Raw genomic sequence first — 16,495 nt, 5'->3', positions numbered from 1 at the left:
ACTTACTCATGTAGCAGATTGCAGAATGCACGACCACAACAGATGTGATACATCATAAACCAGATTTAATCAGAAGTTGTCGAAACTAAACATCGTATCTGTTTATTTTCTTATTTTTTACTATTAATTCCATTTCTCGGCACGAGGCTTGCGAATAAAGGTTCAATCTGATGGACATTGTGTCCAGACCGTTGTATGGATTCTACTTTCAAGATACATTTCTTACTAAGCTGTACTATACCCTTCCTACAGTGTAATTTGCCCTAGTTTTATATTCTTTCTTTTTTCGCTCTTTGTTCTTGGCTCAGTTGCCCGAAATATTTAGGTTATCACTTTCAGAACTTTACAGGGTAACCTTAATTTTTGTTTTGATAGAATTAATCACCTTACGTTTTGTTCAAATGTTCAACAGGTAATTATTATGAAGTTTGAAATGTTAAGTCCATCAGATTATTTTTACTTATCAGCCCTAGTAGTTTTATTTTTATTTCATGAATTTTGTACTTTGCATTTTTGTTTTATGAGTATCAACTATCTTCCGACAGTTAACAACAGCCACCTAGTGGTAGCTTTAGAAGTAACTTATGGTGTTACAGTACCCACATCTGCTCGTTATTTATTTTAATTATTTTTGTGGTTCTAAATTTCAATTTCACGAGTAAGTTTTGTTAACAACGGCGAGTCCAAAAGTTCAGTGATTTTTTTTTTATCTAATTAGTATTAACTTCCGATAAGAGCAAGTTCCTACTTTGAGAGTAACCGACAAAACTGACAATAACCGATTTGTTTGCTTGTTTCTAATTGAGCATGTAGCTACACAATGGACTATCTGTGCTTTGTATGCTCTCTCTCTCTGTATGGGTATTTGGGTATTAATGTTTATCTGCCCAGGAGGGTCAGGTTTCGTTAACCTCTTCCTCTTTCCTTCAAATTTTGGTTTTACAACTATCAAACGTATTTATATATGATACACGAGGGCCAGAGTAACCCGTTTGTTTTGAATTTCGCGCAAATCTACACAATGGCTATGTGCGCTAGCCGTCCCTAATTTAGCAGTGTGAGACTAGTAGGAAGGCAGTTAGTCATCACCACCCACCGCCAACTGTTGGGATACTCTTTTACCAGGAAATAGTGAGATTAATCGTAACATTATAACGCCCCCACGGGCTAAAAGGGCAAGCATGTTTGATGTGACGGAGATTCAAACTCGTGACCTTCAGATTGTAAGTCAAGTGTCCCAGCCACATGACCATGCCAGGCCTCGAACGGGTTATCGAAACCCGGTTTCTAGCATTGTAAGTGCACAGACATACCTCTGTGCTACAGCTAATTAACTATGCTTATGATCTTTAATTATAGCAACTGTAATTTAATACATTTGAGCATAACAATTTGTATTACACGTTTGAAGTGGAGCCCACTCAATGTGTTTGGTACAATTTGAAGATTCAAGTCATGATGTCACACATCCAACATGGTTGCCACATTTGAGAAATTTCAATTTACGTATATAAGTCACCTGGGTCAGTACGTGTAGTTGTACACCCATGTGTACTAGCAATAGCAATAGATATGTCATTATTATGTCCTGTATCATCTCCCTTAAATTCTACCTAAAAATGTGGTCACTTTTGGAATGGAAACTTCGTAACCACTGTGAGTGTCACTATTATTAGTTGTCCCCACAAGGACCAAGCTTCGACATTATTACTATAAATATTCATATCAGGATTAGTCATATCACGTTCAAAATCATCGTCACCTTGCACAAGTTCCGTTGAAAAGACTGGAGCGATTTGATGTTATTTTTGGTCCGTTTTCTCATAAAACGTCAAAAATTTTTAACTGCAGATATTACAGATTTTTTTTTTTAAAGCTATATACGCCATATTGGATACGAGATAGTCATCTTTGCGGATTAAGTTTTGTCTGTTGGTTTTGTGCTCTCGATTCGCATTTCTAACGAAAAGTACAGAGAACAGGACCAGCAGAAAATTAAAAAAACAAAAAGACTATAAGCCTCAATTAAAGTAACATTCGAAGAGGAAGGTTTGGTTTGTAGTTTGTTTTGAATTTCGCGCAAAGCTACTCAAGGGTTATCTCCGATAGCCGTCCCTAATTTAGTAGTGTAAAACTAGAGGGAAGGCAGCTAGTTATCACTACCCATCGCCAACTTTTAGGCTATTCTTTTACCGACGAATAGTGGAATTGAACGTAACATTATAACGCCCCCATGGCTGATAGGGCGAGCATGTTTGGTGTGACGGGGATTCGAACCCGCAACCCTTGGATTACGAGTCGAGTGCTTTAACCACCTGGCCTTGGCAGGCCTTCAAAGAGAAGGAAGAAGTCAAGCCTACATCTGACCTTCCCAGGTATACACAAGACCTAAATCTTGAATATTGTTTGATTTGTTTTGGTTTTGCAATTTTACGGAAAGCTGTACAAGGGCTATCTGCAGTATCCATTCCTAACTTAGCAATGAAAGACTAGTTAGTCTTAGTCTTAGACTAGTTAGTGAAAGGTAATTAGTCGTTACCACCCACCGCCAATTCTTGGGTTACTCTTTTACCAACGAATAGTGTGATTGACCTCAAATTTGTAAATACCTCCATGGCTGAAAGTGCGAGCATGTTTGGTGGGAAAGGGGATTCAAATCCGCGACCATCAGATTGCAAGTCAAGCGCCCTCTCTCCACCTGGCCATAATTGATCGATTACGGCGATAGGCACGCTAAAAGGGTTAAGATACTTTTATTTGTCGAACAATGTGACTGATTTATGGAAAAAGCTGTTGTCGGCAAAGTTTAAGAAAGAATCGATTATTTTCTGAATAATAAAGGGTGCGTTTTAAATTAAACTTTTCTTAAAATTAGGTGTGAAAGGACAAGCCGACCGGTCCTTTGTTACCCGAATGTTATGTTAATTTTGGTTAAACGTGATAGACTGTGTATTCCGACTTCTTTGTGTATCTTACCTTTTCTTGCACATCTTACCCTTCCCACATTGTAATTGGATTCTTGGATTTCCTTTCATGTTTTTAAAATAAAGAATTTGAATTAAATAAAAAATAATAATTTGTATAGATGCACGTCATTTCCTTACGAGTTAGGCCCTCACAAGATGGGGCAACAGCGTTTCCTTTTTTTTTAATATTTAGGCTAATGAACAACTATCTTAAGTTTCTAGAGCAACTTAATTGAAGTGTTTAAGAAATTCTCAGACTAGAGTTAATTACAAATCAAATTTCATATAAAAGCCTTCAGATTTTAAGATTTTTTTTTATAATTCTGTTTTTGTTATCATGGATAATTAACTATCACCATGTAAATTGCACGATTACAATTTTAGGAGATCCTTATTAAATTGTTTTAGTAATCGTTTGGATAAAAGACTTATCATTACAAATCTCAATGATACATGTACTGATACCAGGTTGGCTTCTAATGTAGTCCTGCATATGAAATTGTGTGGTGTTTCGCTGGATAAAAATGGCATAATAGGATATAAATAAATTAATTTTCAATGTATTCATACGCGTATGATACTGTTCTTTTAGTAGTGAAAGATAATGTTATAGCACTATAAATACGTCAAATAACGTAGATAAAATGTACAAACTATTGAACCTCTTAAATAAAACAAAACCTAAACTATTTTCATATTGCAATTTTTCCTTGCCTTGAGATTCCTCCGTGGCATAGCCACTTGTTTGTTTGTTTGTGAATTTTGAGCAAAGCAACACAAGGATTATATGCGTTTGCTATCCCTAATTCAGCAGTGTAATACCAAAGTGAAGTCAACTTTTGAGCTACCCTTTTGCCAAGGAATAGTGGGGATTCACCGTCAATAATAACGCCCCCACGACTGAAGGGGCGAGCATGTTTGGTGTGACGCGGATTCGAACCCGCGACTCTCGGATTACGAGTCGGGCGCCTTAACCACCTGGCCATGCCTGGATTAGTATTTAGAAATGAATAAAAAAAACGAAATCACAACAGATAGTGTCTTGATGTAACTGAGTGTAATAATATTGAACAAATAATATATACAAAATATGTTAAAGATATATTAAATGAAATTAAAAGTAGCTATACAGCAATAATTATATGCAAGAAAAATAAAATATTTTGTGGCAGTAATGTATGAAATAGTGTTTTCCCCACTTAGAAATGTGGTAGTTAATCTGACGGAAACTAGGTTAATCAGATATATATATCTGGAAATAATCGCTATGTTCAACATTTAATAGTTCTTACAGATTTATATAGCTTAATAAAGTAATGTTCTGAACTCACGGGGATATTAACCAAAACAGATTCATGTTACATTGCAACACCTTCAAAGTCATGGTATATTATTTCGTTTCACGCGTGTGTGTTGTTTTTATAGTAAAGCCACAGCTATCTGCTGTGTTCACAGTAGAGAATCTAACCCCTGATTTTAGCATTATAAATCCGTAGACGTATCATTGTCCCACCATGAGACTCATTTCAAATAAATGAAAGACAAATAACTCCTGTTTCAGACATTCTTTTCTTTCGAAGGTAAACTAGAACACTCTTAATATCGATTTAAATATGCAATACAATAACCTAGCAGATAATAAGTAACCGAAACTTGGTTCTAATGGAGTTAAATATTTTTTTAATGTTAACTTTTCACGTGTCAAGAATTTGATTACTTGAAGTATTATCACTTCGTGAAAGAGAACAGAATGTTTGCCTGATGCTGACTGCAGCACAGTGCACATAACTATGAATAAATAAGGTGACATGAACTTCACATCTTACAAAGAGCATTTAGTCACTCAGCGTTTCTGCCACTAGCCACAGATGTCGACGAAGAGAACCGGTTGGACATTCATCATCTCGCGGAACAACATTGTGCCTAAGGCTAGTTGGGCATTTAAGCTTACCACAAGAATGGACCTGAAAGTCGTAAAACAAAGTCTCTTCTAGATTGCTAAAAGCAATGAACCGCAAATAAACAGTGCTTTCAACTTGATATTTGCAATTGACTTTAAGGCTGTACTGTTTCACACTAGTCGGTCCACAGATGATGGCAAAGAATAAAGCAACTGCTTTGTAAGATCATTTACTCGATGTATGTTCGAAGCCAAGTCGCAATAAAACTCTTTATATACGTCAAATTCGGTAAATCGAAAACAGCAACCATGAAAGGTCTTCATGAACACTCACAGGGAAAGAGACTGTGAGAAAACCAAGTACCACACGATGTAGCAAGATAAAGCAAAAGGCGAGTAATCAGTACGAGAGTATACAAACAGAGGACCACAGGTATCATCGGTAGAGGAGCTTTATTTTACTTTCTACGAGGCAGTGGGCCTCCATGTGAGGGTTCAGCTGCAACGCCTTCATCAGATGGTAACTTCTATAAAGAGGTCTCTATCATCTAAACAAAGAACCTTAATTTTGTGAATTAAACCATATACTATAGAATATCATCCGTGCGGTCACTTTCATTATAATAAAGCTTGTGGTATATAAGTAAACGATATAAGTGCTATTTTTAAACAAAGGCAAGATGCAATCCTCAATAGTCGCGGTACTTGAAATTCTTTTAGGCAGGATTAGAGAAAATTAATGGACGAGATTCCCCTCTTTTTAATTTTTTTTTATCAGCAATATTTTTGTGCGGGGCCTTCACATAGCTCTTTCGATTTTATTACTCATCAGGATCTGTGCTAACCTACCCTCAAACTGAAATTCTTTTAGGCAGGATTAGAGTAAGTTAATCTAGGAGACCTTGGGCGTGGTCAAAATACATCAATCTGAGGGGTTTGACCTCCTGAGTCCAAAACTATAATTATATCTCAAATCGGTCAAGAGATAACGAAGTTATGAGTTAAAAGTTTGTACCTAAAAAACTCAGAGCCATTCTACGAGCCCCTATGCCGCGGCTAAAAAAATCTGGTACCATAGTAAACGGAAACTTAGATAAAATTAAGCAAACTGATTACGTAATGTACAAGTTATTATCTACTTGTTAACATATTCTCAGTGAGAAAGTTAGTTACTATTCTATTAAATTTAAGATATATGGACTGTGCATAATTGTTATTAATTACTGTTTTTTCGATCTAAGAAGTTTTCGGGTCCGGTAAAGACTAAGTGTTATTGAACAATGTGGTTCCTGCTTTTGGTGACAGAAAGTTCATTGTGGAAAATTAAGCTCCTGATAAGGCGCAAAGCCAAAACGTTGAGTGGTTTGTTTTAAATTTCGCGCAAAGCTACACGAGGACTATCTACGCTAGCCGTCCCTAATTTAGTAGTGTAAGACTAGAGGGAAGGCAGCTAGTCATCACCACCCATGGTCAACTCTTGGGCTACTTTTTTACCAACAACTAGTGGGTTTGACCATCACATTATAACACCCCACGGCTGAAATGGCAAGCATGTTTGGTGTGACCGGGGATTCGAACCTGCGACCCTCGGATCAAGAGTCGTGTGCCTTAACCACCTGGCCATGCCGGGCCTAAACGTTGAGTGCATAATTTTTTTTTTTTTTGTTATATCACCTGATGTTCACGATCGTTTCATTCTTTTCAGATCTCCCAATGGGACAGCGGTAAGTTTACGGACTTACAAACCCCCAACATCCAGCGTTCGATCCCCCGCAGTAAGCACAACGGATAACTGAATGTGGCTTTGCTCTAGTAAAACACAGAAAACATAAAGACGGGTGTAAAGCCAAAACGTTAAGTACATAAAAAAATTGTCATATCTTATGTTATTTGTTCGAAACAACAGCAACGTTGATTTTTAAATCGTGACAGAGCATTCAATAAATGAACTAGGAACGTTATTAATTAACACTTGTATTAGGTACACGTATTTGTATTTATAATACTTCCTTCATTTCATTTAGCTTACTAACCCTTGTTCGTGCGTGTTCGTAATTTATTTTATGGTTAAGTATTGTGTGTGTTCATTTACATGTAATGATACTTTAATTGTTAGGTCACAATACTCTTTGCATTTAATTTTATAAATATATCCAGTTGTGTCTTCATTAAAGTATATTTAATAAATTCCTTATTTTTACTCCACGTTTCTGTGTGTGCAGATTTTGTTTCAGTATCTACGTTGTTGTTGTTTTACAATCTCGTTTTTATCAAACTTTCAACCCCAAGCGTTTCATCCACGTGAGCACGAGCGTCCCATAAACGTACTATGTCATTGCATATTATCTGCAGTCACGTCATTGTTGTTTTTTGCAAATAATAGTTGTGTATGAAGATTGGTTTGGTTTAATTTGTTTTGAACTTCACCCAAAATTACTCCGAGTCTGCGCTAACTTTTCCTATTTTTGAAGTGACAGTCCAGAGAGAAGGCAACAAGTCCAAACTGCCAACCGCCAATTCTTGGGCTATTCTGTACCAACAAACAATGAGATTGATGGTAAGTTATAACGTCCCCACAGCTGAAAGGGCAAGCACGTTCGGAGCGGGATTTGTGATATATTACCGTAATAGTGCTTTTTTAAATAAAAATCTCGTTTAATTTACAACTGAAGGTTAAGATTACATTACAACACTGACAAACATCGTTTAACCTGCGACTAATAATGTATCTTGCGAAGTTTCATGCCTTATGTTGTATGTGAATATGATACTGGTTGAATACATTAAGAGTTAGTAAAGAAATTTGGGGTTCTGGAATTTACTTGTTTGAGAGGAATGTCAGGCTGGTAAAATTTTAAGAAATACGTCTGAGAGCTAAAATCGTTTTAAACATTACTGTGTTTCCCTGCTAATAATAGTTACATTTATTAGTGGCTTGAAAATTACCCTAAAAAATTGGGCACTGATAAGAAAGGTTGAGGTAAAGATATAGTAAACAACATCTGTATGGTATTAAATGCGGACTTTTTAATACGTATTATCACGTTGTTGTTTCTGTTGTGTATCGGTATCGATGGATAATTGATAATTATTCGAACATAATACGTCTTTAAGACCTATCAATCACATTAATAACTCCTAATTCATTACACTCTATAAAGACAGACACAAATCCAACATGACTATTCTTTACAAACTCAGTGCTCTCTCTGTGAGATACAAGCTGCTATCTTTGTTCTTGTTAACTGCTGAACTTAACGTGAAAGATACGCAATAGTCCAGCCATGGACTAGTCAATCCTTACTGTGTCATCCGTCACACATCGAAATTTTGTCTCCAGTCCGAAAATCTTGTAGTATTATTCCAACACACAGTTGACACTAACACCAGACATAAACTCTGCAAATAAGTCTTAGAACAGAATATACAGTTATTCATAACACTTTGCCGTTGTGAAACCATAGCACATCAACAACAAATACATTTAATGACGATAAACACATTTTTCAGAAAATAAAACCATCAATATAGTTAGGTTTATATTAATAAACAAATCTTTTGTAGCAACGAAAGCTTAATTTATTTATCATCTATTAGAGTTAAGTGTACGATAATAAAACTTTAGCTGTATGGTAGTAACATATGGAATATTCTCGGCTTCCTGCAGTAGTTAAATCACATAACCACTAATAAAGTTGATTATACGCATATAACGTAAAACACGCTTAACACTTTGCCAGCATTATATAACTTTGTATGGTAGTATCTAATGTCATAACAGTCTACAGCTTTGCAGTAGCAATGTCATAAGAATCAAGTATATGTACAAGACTGTTCTAGTGAATCCCTGTACAAACTAATACATCTAAACGTATGATACATTATAGCACGTGTACAAGACTGTTTTAGTGAATCCCTGTACAAACCAATACAGCTAAACGTATGGTACGACATTATAGCACGTGTACAAGACTGTTCTGGTGAATCCCTGTACAAACCAATACAGCTAAACGTATGGTACGACATTATAGCACGTGTATAAGACTATTCTAGTGAATCCCTGTACAAACCAATACAGCTAAACATATGGTACGACATTATAGCACGTGTAACAACACTGTTCAAGTGAATCCCTGTTAAAACCTATACAGTTCAAGAAAGCTCAGTAACAGGGTTAAGAAAGCAATGTGCACTATCTTTAGAAATATGTTGTAAAAAAACTGTATAGCAACCTGTACACGTGTGCAGTGTTACATTTCAAATAAGGAACTAACCAATCAAAACAGTGGGTTATAAGTTAGGTAGAGTTAAACTGTACTATAGAAATATATACTGAGATCTGTCAGAAGGTATAGTACAATAATGTTTCGATTAATATAGTTAAATAAAATGTAAATAATTTCTCTAGCTACACTATAGCAGCCTAAACAAACACCATTTCAGGACCGTTTTCCTGTAACATTGTAGTTAACAAAGTAAACTATCAGTACGGTTAACCTCAACTCCAGCAGTGTGAAAACATACTGATAAATAAAAGCTATTTTGAATCGACAAAGCCTGCTGGTCAAGGCCCTCGACTTGCAGTCTGTGGGTTCAAATCTTACCAGAGAATATGCTCACTCTTTCAGCCGTGGGGGGCGTTATAATGTAACAGTCAATCCCACTATTCGTTGATAAAGACTAGTCCGAGAGTTGTCAGTGGGTTGTATTGACTAGTTGTCTTTCTTTTCGTCTATCATTTCAAAAGCAGGGATGGCTAATTCACAGAGCTCTCCAACAGTTCTGCGCGAAATTCAGTACAAGCAAACAAAACAAAAGTGACTTCCGTAACTTCTACTTTTACTACAAATGATCAGTGAATTGTACAACTCCACAAATTATTAATCAACATTAAAAAAGAATGTTATACATATATCTGTAGCTGTACGCTGTATATCTTAGCTATGGCAAATATATCGCTACAGTATCGGGATGACCTAGGAGGGTCAGATTCTAAGAGACCTCTTCCTCCCTTTTGGTAGATAGTAACTAGTTTCTGGAGCATATTAGCATTACTACATGAGGGTCAAGGTACCCAGGTCTTACTCTGATTCCTTTTAGGGCAATTTTCGTGTACGTAATAACGGTAATATTCATGTGACTATGCACGTTTTCTCTTCATTCATTGTTGGAAAAAGTTCTGCGCATGGTGAACACTTCCTATGTGTATTTATATTTTCATTAGCTTTATTTATTTCACATAATTACTGCATGTCGTAGCAGCTCAAAACAAACGTTGGTTTATTTGTCTAGTATAGGATGGCCTGGTTAAGAATATGACGAATATAAGCATTTCAAGGTTTCACGCGAATCTACAGCATGGCTATCCGTAAAATTTAAGAAGCAATCTCTATAATATGATTGAATAGACGGTTTGCCAAAAAAAAAAGTGATCTACTGTGACCACGACCTATGATCTTTATTTTTAAAGAAAGAAATAAGTCAGGAAAAAAGTTTGAATTTCGCTCAAAGCTACACGAGGGTTATCTGCGGTAACCGTCCCTGATTTGGTAGTGGAAAGCTAGAAGAAAGGTCATGACCACTAACCGCCAACTCTTGGGCTACTTGACCGTAATTTTATAAATACCCCCACGGTTGAAAGGGCGAGTATATTTGGTAATGAGGACCCGTGAACCCGTGAACCTCAAGTTACGAGTCGAACGCCGTAACTATCAGGCCATCCTAGTTCGTATGAGCATATCAAAAGGCCAGCTAAAATAAAATATAACTTTACAGTGTAACATTTCAAAAATAAACATCATTCTTGTCACGATTTAAAAAACGTAAACTTTTGAAGCAAACACATTTAACATTGCCAAATAAAATATCACAAATATTATGTAAGATTTGCAACAAATGAATACGTGAAAGTTTGTTAATCATATAATTCTGTATAATTCCCCTCGGTTCTATTTGTCTTCAGTGACTCCTGCTGGTTAAATACACATAATAATAAATAATAAAATACACATAATAAAATATCACAAATATTATGTAAGATTTGCAACAAATGAATACGTGAAAGTTTGTTAATCATATAATTCTGTATAATTCCCCTCGGTTCTATTTGTCTTCAGTGACTCCTGCTGGTTAAATACACATAACACCATAGAGTAAGCAGTAAGTTCCTACACTCGACTTTCCTTAGTAATTGTTGGACACGAGTAAACAACGTGCTCGATTTGGAATGGGATACCAAGTTTAATCTCTTTAGTAAACAATATTATAAGACGTGAAGTGTCACGGTTTGTGTCCGACTTTCAACACACATACATATATATTTACATACACTTATCTGTTTGCTGAACGAGGCACATTCTTTCCTTCTTCACTTCACTTTACCCTTATACAGTCCGTTAAGCCTGTTGGCCAATACTTAAAAACTCAAATGTGTAACAAGAGAGTGAAGGCACGCTGTCAATTTAGATTTATACAAATAAATATATACTGAAAACTATATGCCCAAATAAAACAAAATTCTTTAAAAGTACAGAAAATTCTATAAAAATAATTTACTTTGTTAAACTATGGTATCAGCTAAAAATAAAATATTGACTAATTTTTTTTACAAGTTATAAACAACGTTTAAATGGCACCAAACAAGTTTCTTACCTTAAAAATCGAGTTTCGAAACTCGTGGTGAGTTGAATTAATCTAAATAATCTAACTTTTGAACTAAGCCTTAATAGTACACGGACTTTGAACAAATTATAAACAGACTGTCTCAGAAAATGTAAAAGTTTGTATTTGAAGATGGTAACATTAAATCAAACGAAGTAAATCCACCATGGGAAAAATAAAGTTTACGCGAATAATATAAATATATTATAATAGAAAAAGGAAACTTATTAACTTATTTTTCCTTGCCCCAAAATGACATATAACACTGTCTACAAACTTTCTGTTGTTTGAAAGTACTTCAACCAGCTTTGTATTTCTTCATTACTCTAGATTGAAAATAGATTAGTGGAATCTGTATGAGATAAAACTACAATTTAAAAATTGCCATGACATAAACATAGAGAATTTATTTTTTTTTAGTTCAGATTATTACAACCGAATATACGTAGCACACATTCAATGTTGTATAAATATTCACAAAATCTGACACTAGATACTGATACAAATACATTATTGTATAAATATTCACAAAATCTGACACTAACTACTGATACAAATACATTATTGTATAAATATTCACAAAATCTGACACTAGCTACTGATACAAATACATTATTGTATAAATATTCACAAAATCTGACACTAGCTACTGATACAAATACATTATTGTATAAATATTCACAAAATCTGACACTAGCTACCGATACAAATACATTATTGTATAAATATTCACAAAATCTGACGCCAGATGCGGAAGAAATACGGTGTGAAGACATGTCTCGGAAGCCAAGCTAAGTCGACAGCTGAAATAACACTCGTGATTATGCCACAACGGGTAGTTACGTAGGTTGATTTCAGCCTAGTCTGTAATTATCCCACTTTCATGTCTATTTTCTTAACATATTAAACACTTGCGTATCTGAAGTGGAAAATGCAAGGTTGGTGCTCAAAATGGATGGACTTTTTGTGGGATAAACACATAAAAATCAGAAGAATTGACGCCGGAAATTACAAAAATAAACCTATAAAAACTGTTGATATTCGATTGAAAGCTAATTATGAACTAATTATCGGTTTTGTTTTCGACTTGTTACAAACTGAAACACTGGTTTTTTTCATTATAATTAGCGGGTTATTTCATCTCAGGAATACATAAAATAACAGTTAAAAGTTTGAGATTAAAATAAAACTTTGCTATTACACCAAGTCTATTCGTGCTATGTTCAGTTGATGGTGCCAGAATCTTACGCTATCCGGGTACTTACCCCAAAATTAATGGTGCTAGCCATGATAGAGTACGGCTGTTGTTCACACTGACTGGGAGGATCCGAAGTTCCACAAAACTCTACGTTTGTGCCCTCGGTCCACGGACTGGCCCCCGAGCACCACCAAACTTCTTGCACCATTAAACTTTAAAATCAACTTCACCACAGAGGGTACGGGTTAGCTTTAGAAGATGTTCTTAACACAGCCTGTCGACAAATGAACAGTTTCAGCTATACAGTTGTTGTACTTTAGAGAAAGCTACAACTACGTCAGAACTCTCGCGTTCGAAAGCTTTTCTGCTTTGCTCTCATTCGCTACATTTGCCATTCGTGGAACTCGCAGTTGATGGCTCGTGAGCCCGCCCCTTGCTGTGACTAATTGAGGTGTGCAGCTTCGTTGAAGTCCTTAGGGTTTCTCCGTGGCCAATCGCGTCTGTACTCCTGTTTATGATGAATAGAATTTCTGACACTGGCGACCTCTGTGTTAATTCCACAGGTCGGCCCTGCTGAACGCTGAGTTGAAGCGAACGTTTCAGGCACAGTAAAGAAATACTCTAGAGTGACTAGAGACTGTACACTTTCTAAAGGACGTAATTTGTCCAGTCTTTCAACATGTTTTCTTTCTATTCTAACGCACATTACTCCTCTGGTTATTTCTTGTTGTTTTAAACAAATACAATTTGTTTCGTCATGGTCTTTATATTCTTTTGTCGCCTTCTCTACTTACATTCCTTTATAGCCGTTTTATTTGTTGACCTTTGCCCTCTAACTTTCATGTTTGTTATACATATAAACTTAATTACAAAACTTTCTCTATTCAAAAGTTTGCTGACTATAGCAAGAACACGTGTTTTATAACTTCCGCTTGAAATTCTTTGCGGTTTTGGATAAAATCAGTTCATTTTTTTACCATTGTTATTAGCGTTCGTATTTTATTTTGTTTCGAAAACGAAACATACACAATCTCATGTAACAAATCCACTCTCATGCTTATCACGAAAGCTTGAGACAACAAAAACATTCATTCTCATGTTTACCATCAGAACTAAAGAGAACAAAAACATTCACTCTTGTGTCTACCATCAGAACTTAAGACAACTAAAACAGTCAAACTCATGTTTGCTATCAGAGCTGAAGATAACAACAACACACAGACTATCATCATGTTTATCAAAAGAGCTCTGTGCAACAGCAATACAAAGACTGCCATGTCTATCAGAAGACCTTTATCTAAGGGCAACAAACACATGCATACATTGATACGTGTACCAAGAACTTCCGGTATCGAACAGCAGTACGTAGACCGCCATTACTTCCAGAAGGAATACATAACCTAACAATACTCAGATCATCCGAAAAGGTTTTCTGTGCCACAAAATCACACACATTTTCCTGTTGAGTAGAAGGACTTGGTGGAACAAAAAAGTCAGACAAAAGTCACCCACACGTATTGTCGTGCCCATCAGAAGAGATAACAGACAGACATACGTCGCACTATTAAGTTATATGCGTAAACGTCATGAATAAATAAGTTCTTTCTTGTTGTTTCCTAAAAAAAACAACCAAAGGAAATAAAAAATGTTTCAGAACATGTAACATTTATTTGTTAACTTATTTATTACACCTGTTTGTTCTCAAACATTCCTTGTTTGAGGAACCGGTTTCGTAGCTTTACAATTGTTACCCTCCAGCACGTTACCTAACGATTAAAACAAAAACACTGACACCTATAGAATAATAAATATATATATATATATATATATAAGAAGGAAAGAAACTTGAAATGCAATTACAGAATCAGTTAATAATTTTCAACACCTTCGAAATATAAAGCTGTCTTTCGAAACTGCTTTACAATACTCAGAACTTTAAGAACAAAACGATTATGCAAAAGTAATAAAATACTTAAACTTAACATGCCACTTTAATTTGAATATAGAAAGAATAAGCTGGATAGTGGGTTAAGGCGTTCGACTCGTAATCTGATCTGAGGATCACGGGTTCGAATCCCCGTCGCACCAAACGTGCTCACCCTTTCAGCCGTGGGGGCTTTATAATGTGACGCTCAATCCTACTATTCGTTGGTAAAAGAGTACCCCAAGAGTTTGCAGTGGGTGGTGATGACTAGCTGACTTCCCTCTAGTCTTATACTGCTAAATTAGGGACGGCTAGCGCAGATAGCCCTTGAGTAGCTTTGCGTAAAATTCAAAACAAACAAACAAACAGTTTCAAAAGGCCCTCTACTGAGTAAATAATAAACAACACTTGGTGAAGTTTCATAAAATAGTCGTTTTGTTATTTTAAAATATCATTAAAAGTATACGTATATGTAACAAAACTACTGTCGCTATTTGCCGCTACCACCACTTTCTTTCGGCGGCCAGTCAACAACCTCTTACCATCATTCACACTAAATGGGTTGACTGCTATCCTCCTCAGGATCTCACAGCTTTAATAGGGTTGATTGTATTGTGATATCACACGGATTCTAAGTCAGCTGGCCAGCTCCATAAAAAAACTACGAGAATGATTCAGGTTGTGTTTCTTCTGAAAATGACTACATCAAGATGGACGAAAATATCCACTAATAAACACTGATTGGACTTAAAGCATAGAATGACTGTATGCACGCTCTTTATGTAAATTTTAGTCTCAGCTTTTCAGCATTTTGAAGTCATGCCCTTTATTCACAACACAGACAATAAAAAGCGTACTGAAATTATCAATCCAATTTCTGTTGATGTGTGTGTTTTCTTATAGCAAAGCCACATAGAGCTATCTACTGAGCCCACCGCGGGGAATCGAACCCCTGATTTTAGCGTTGTAAATCCGAAGACTTACCCCTGTACTAGCAGGGGTTTATTTCTGTTGATAAAATCAATCTACACTCTCTGCAGTACTACTGTAAATATAAGTTATTTACTCATGTATAAAGTTTGTGGAAAAAATAAGCTGTTTGTTCACTGCCAAGGAAAAATATCTACATTATTAATACACGTATTTCCTTCCTTTATATGGTTTTTGTTGTTGTTTTAGATACTTTACAATACAGGAAAAATGTTTTATCTAGAATATGTTTTACAAGTTATCGTGAACGTGCATCGTATTGACACTGCTTTTGGACAGTATCTTATACAACTAGTGGCAAGTCAGATTCAAGTATTTTAATGCTTTTATAATACGCTTCACGTTTCAAAGTTTTGTGTCGTAAATCAATTTTTAACAGTCTCTTATATTTGTTTTTAAATGCACTAAAGATGAAGTAAGATATTTTTCTCTTCCTTTGAGTAGTTTGTGTTCGTTCGTTTTTATTTTATTTTATTAAGTTATTGTTTAGTCCTTTCGATCCACGGTGAAACAGCAGTATATCTATTGATTTACATCGTTAAGATTAGCGGTTCGATTCCTTTCGGTGGAGCACGATGTGGTTTTGCCATGAAACACAAATTAATCGTTCTACATAGTTTGAGACACTAATTTTATTCTTACTGCTTTTAAATATAAAGCTTTTATATGTTCTTTGTATAGTTATTAACTTCAGTTTCTTTGCTGTTTTTTTTTAAATTTCGCGCAAAGCTACACGAGGGCTATCTGCGCTAACCGTCCGTAACTTACCAGTGTAAGACTAGACAGAAGGCAGCTATTCATTACCACTCACCCCCAACTCTTGGACTACTCTTTTACCAATGAATAGTGGGATTTAC

At 35.6% G+C, this 16,495-nt stretch overlaps 1 protein-coding gene across 6 annotated transcripts in view; it reads right to left on the bottom strand.

Moving 5' to 3' along the window:
* LOC143255967 (transcription factor Sp9-like) overlaps positions 1–16,495 on the bottom strand; it is a 154,027-nt gene that overhangs the window by 29,466 nt on the left and 108,066 nt on the right. Inside the window, exon 1 of one of the 6 annotated variants that reach the window (XM_076512455.1) lies at positions 12,792–13,194. The exons of 4 other annotated variants lie outside the window; for them this stretch is intronic. In XM_076512455.1, coding sequence (XP_076368570.1) covers positions 12,792–12,932 — 141 coding nt within the window. In that variant the 5' untranslated portion in view covers positions 12,933–13,194. Of the gene's footprint in view, positions 1–12,791; positions 13,195–16,495 lie in introns of those variants that run through there. One more of the 6 variants, XM_076512457.1, reaches the window with a different exon arrangement.

The sequence above is a fragment of the Tachypleus tridentatus genome, chromosome 7, assembly GCF_004210375.1.
Source record: "Tachypleus tridentatus isolate NWPU-2018 chromosome 7, ASM421037v1, whole genome shotgun sequence".
Taxonomy (NCBI): Eukaryota; Metazoa; Arthropoda; class Merostomata; order Xiphosura; family Limulidae; genus Tachypleus; species Tachypleus tridentatus.
Note: the sequence above shows the minus strand (reverse complement) of the source record. Positions and strands in the feature narration are given on the sequence as shown.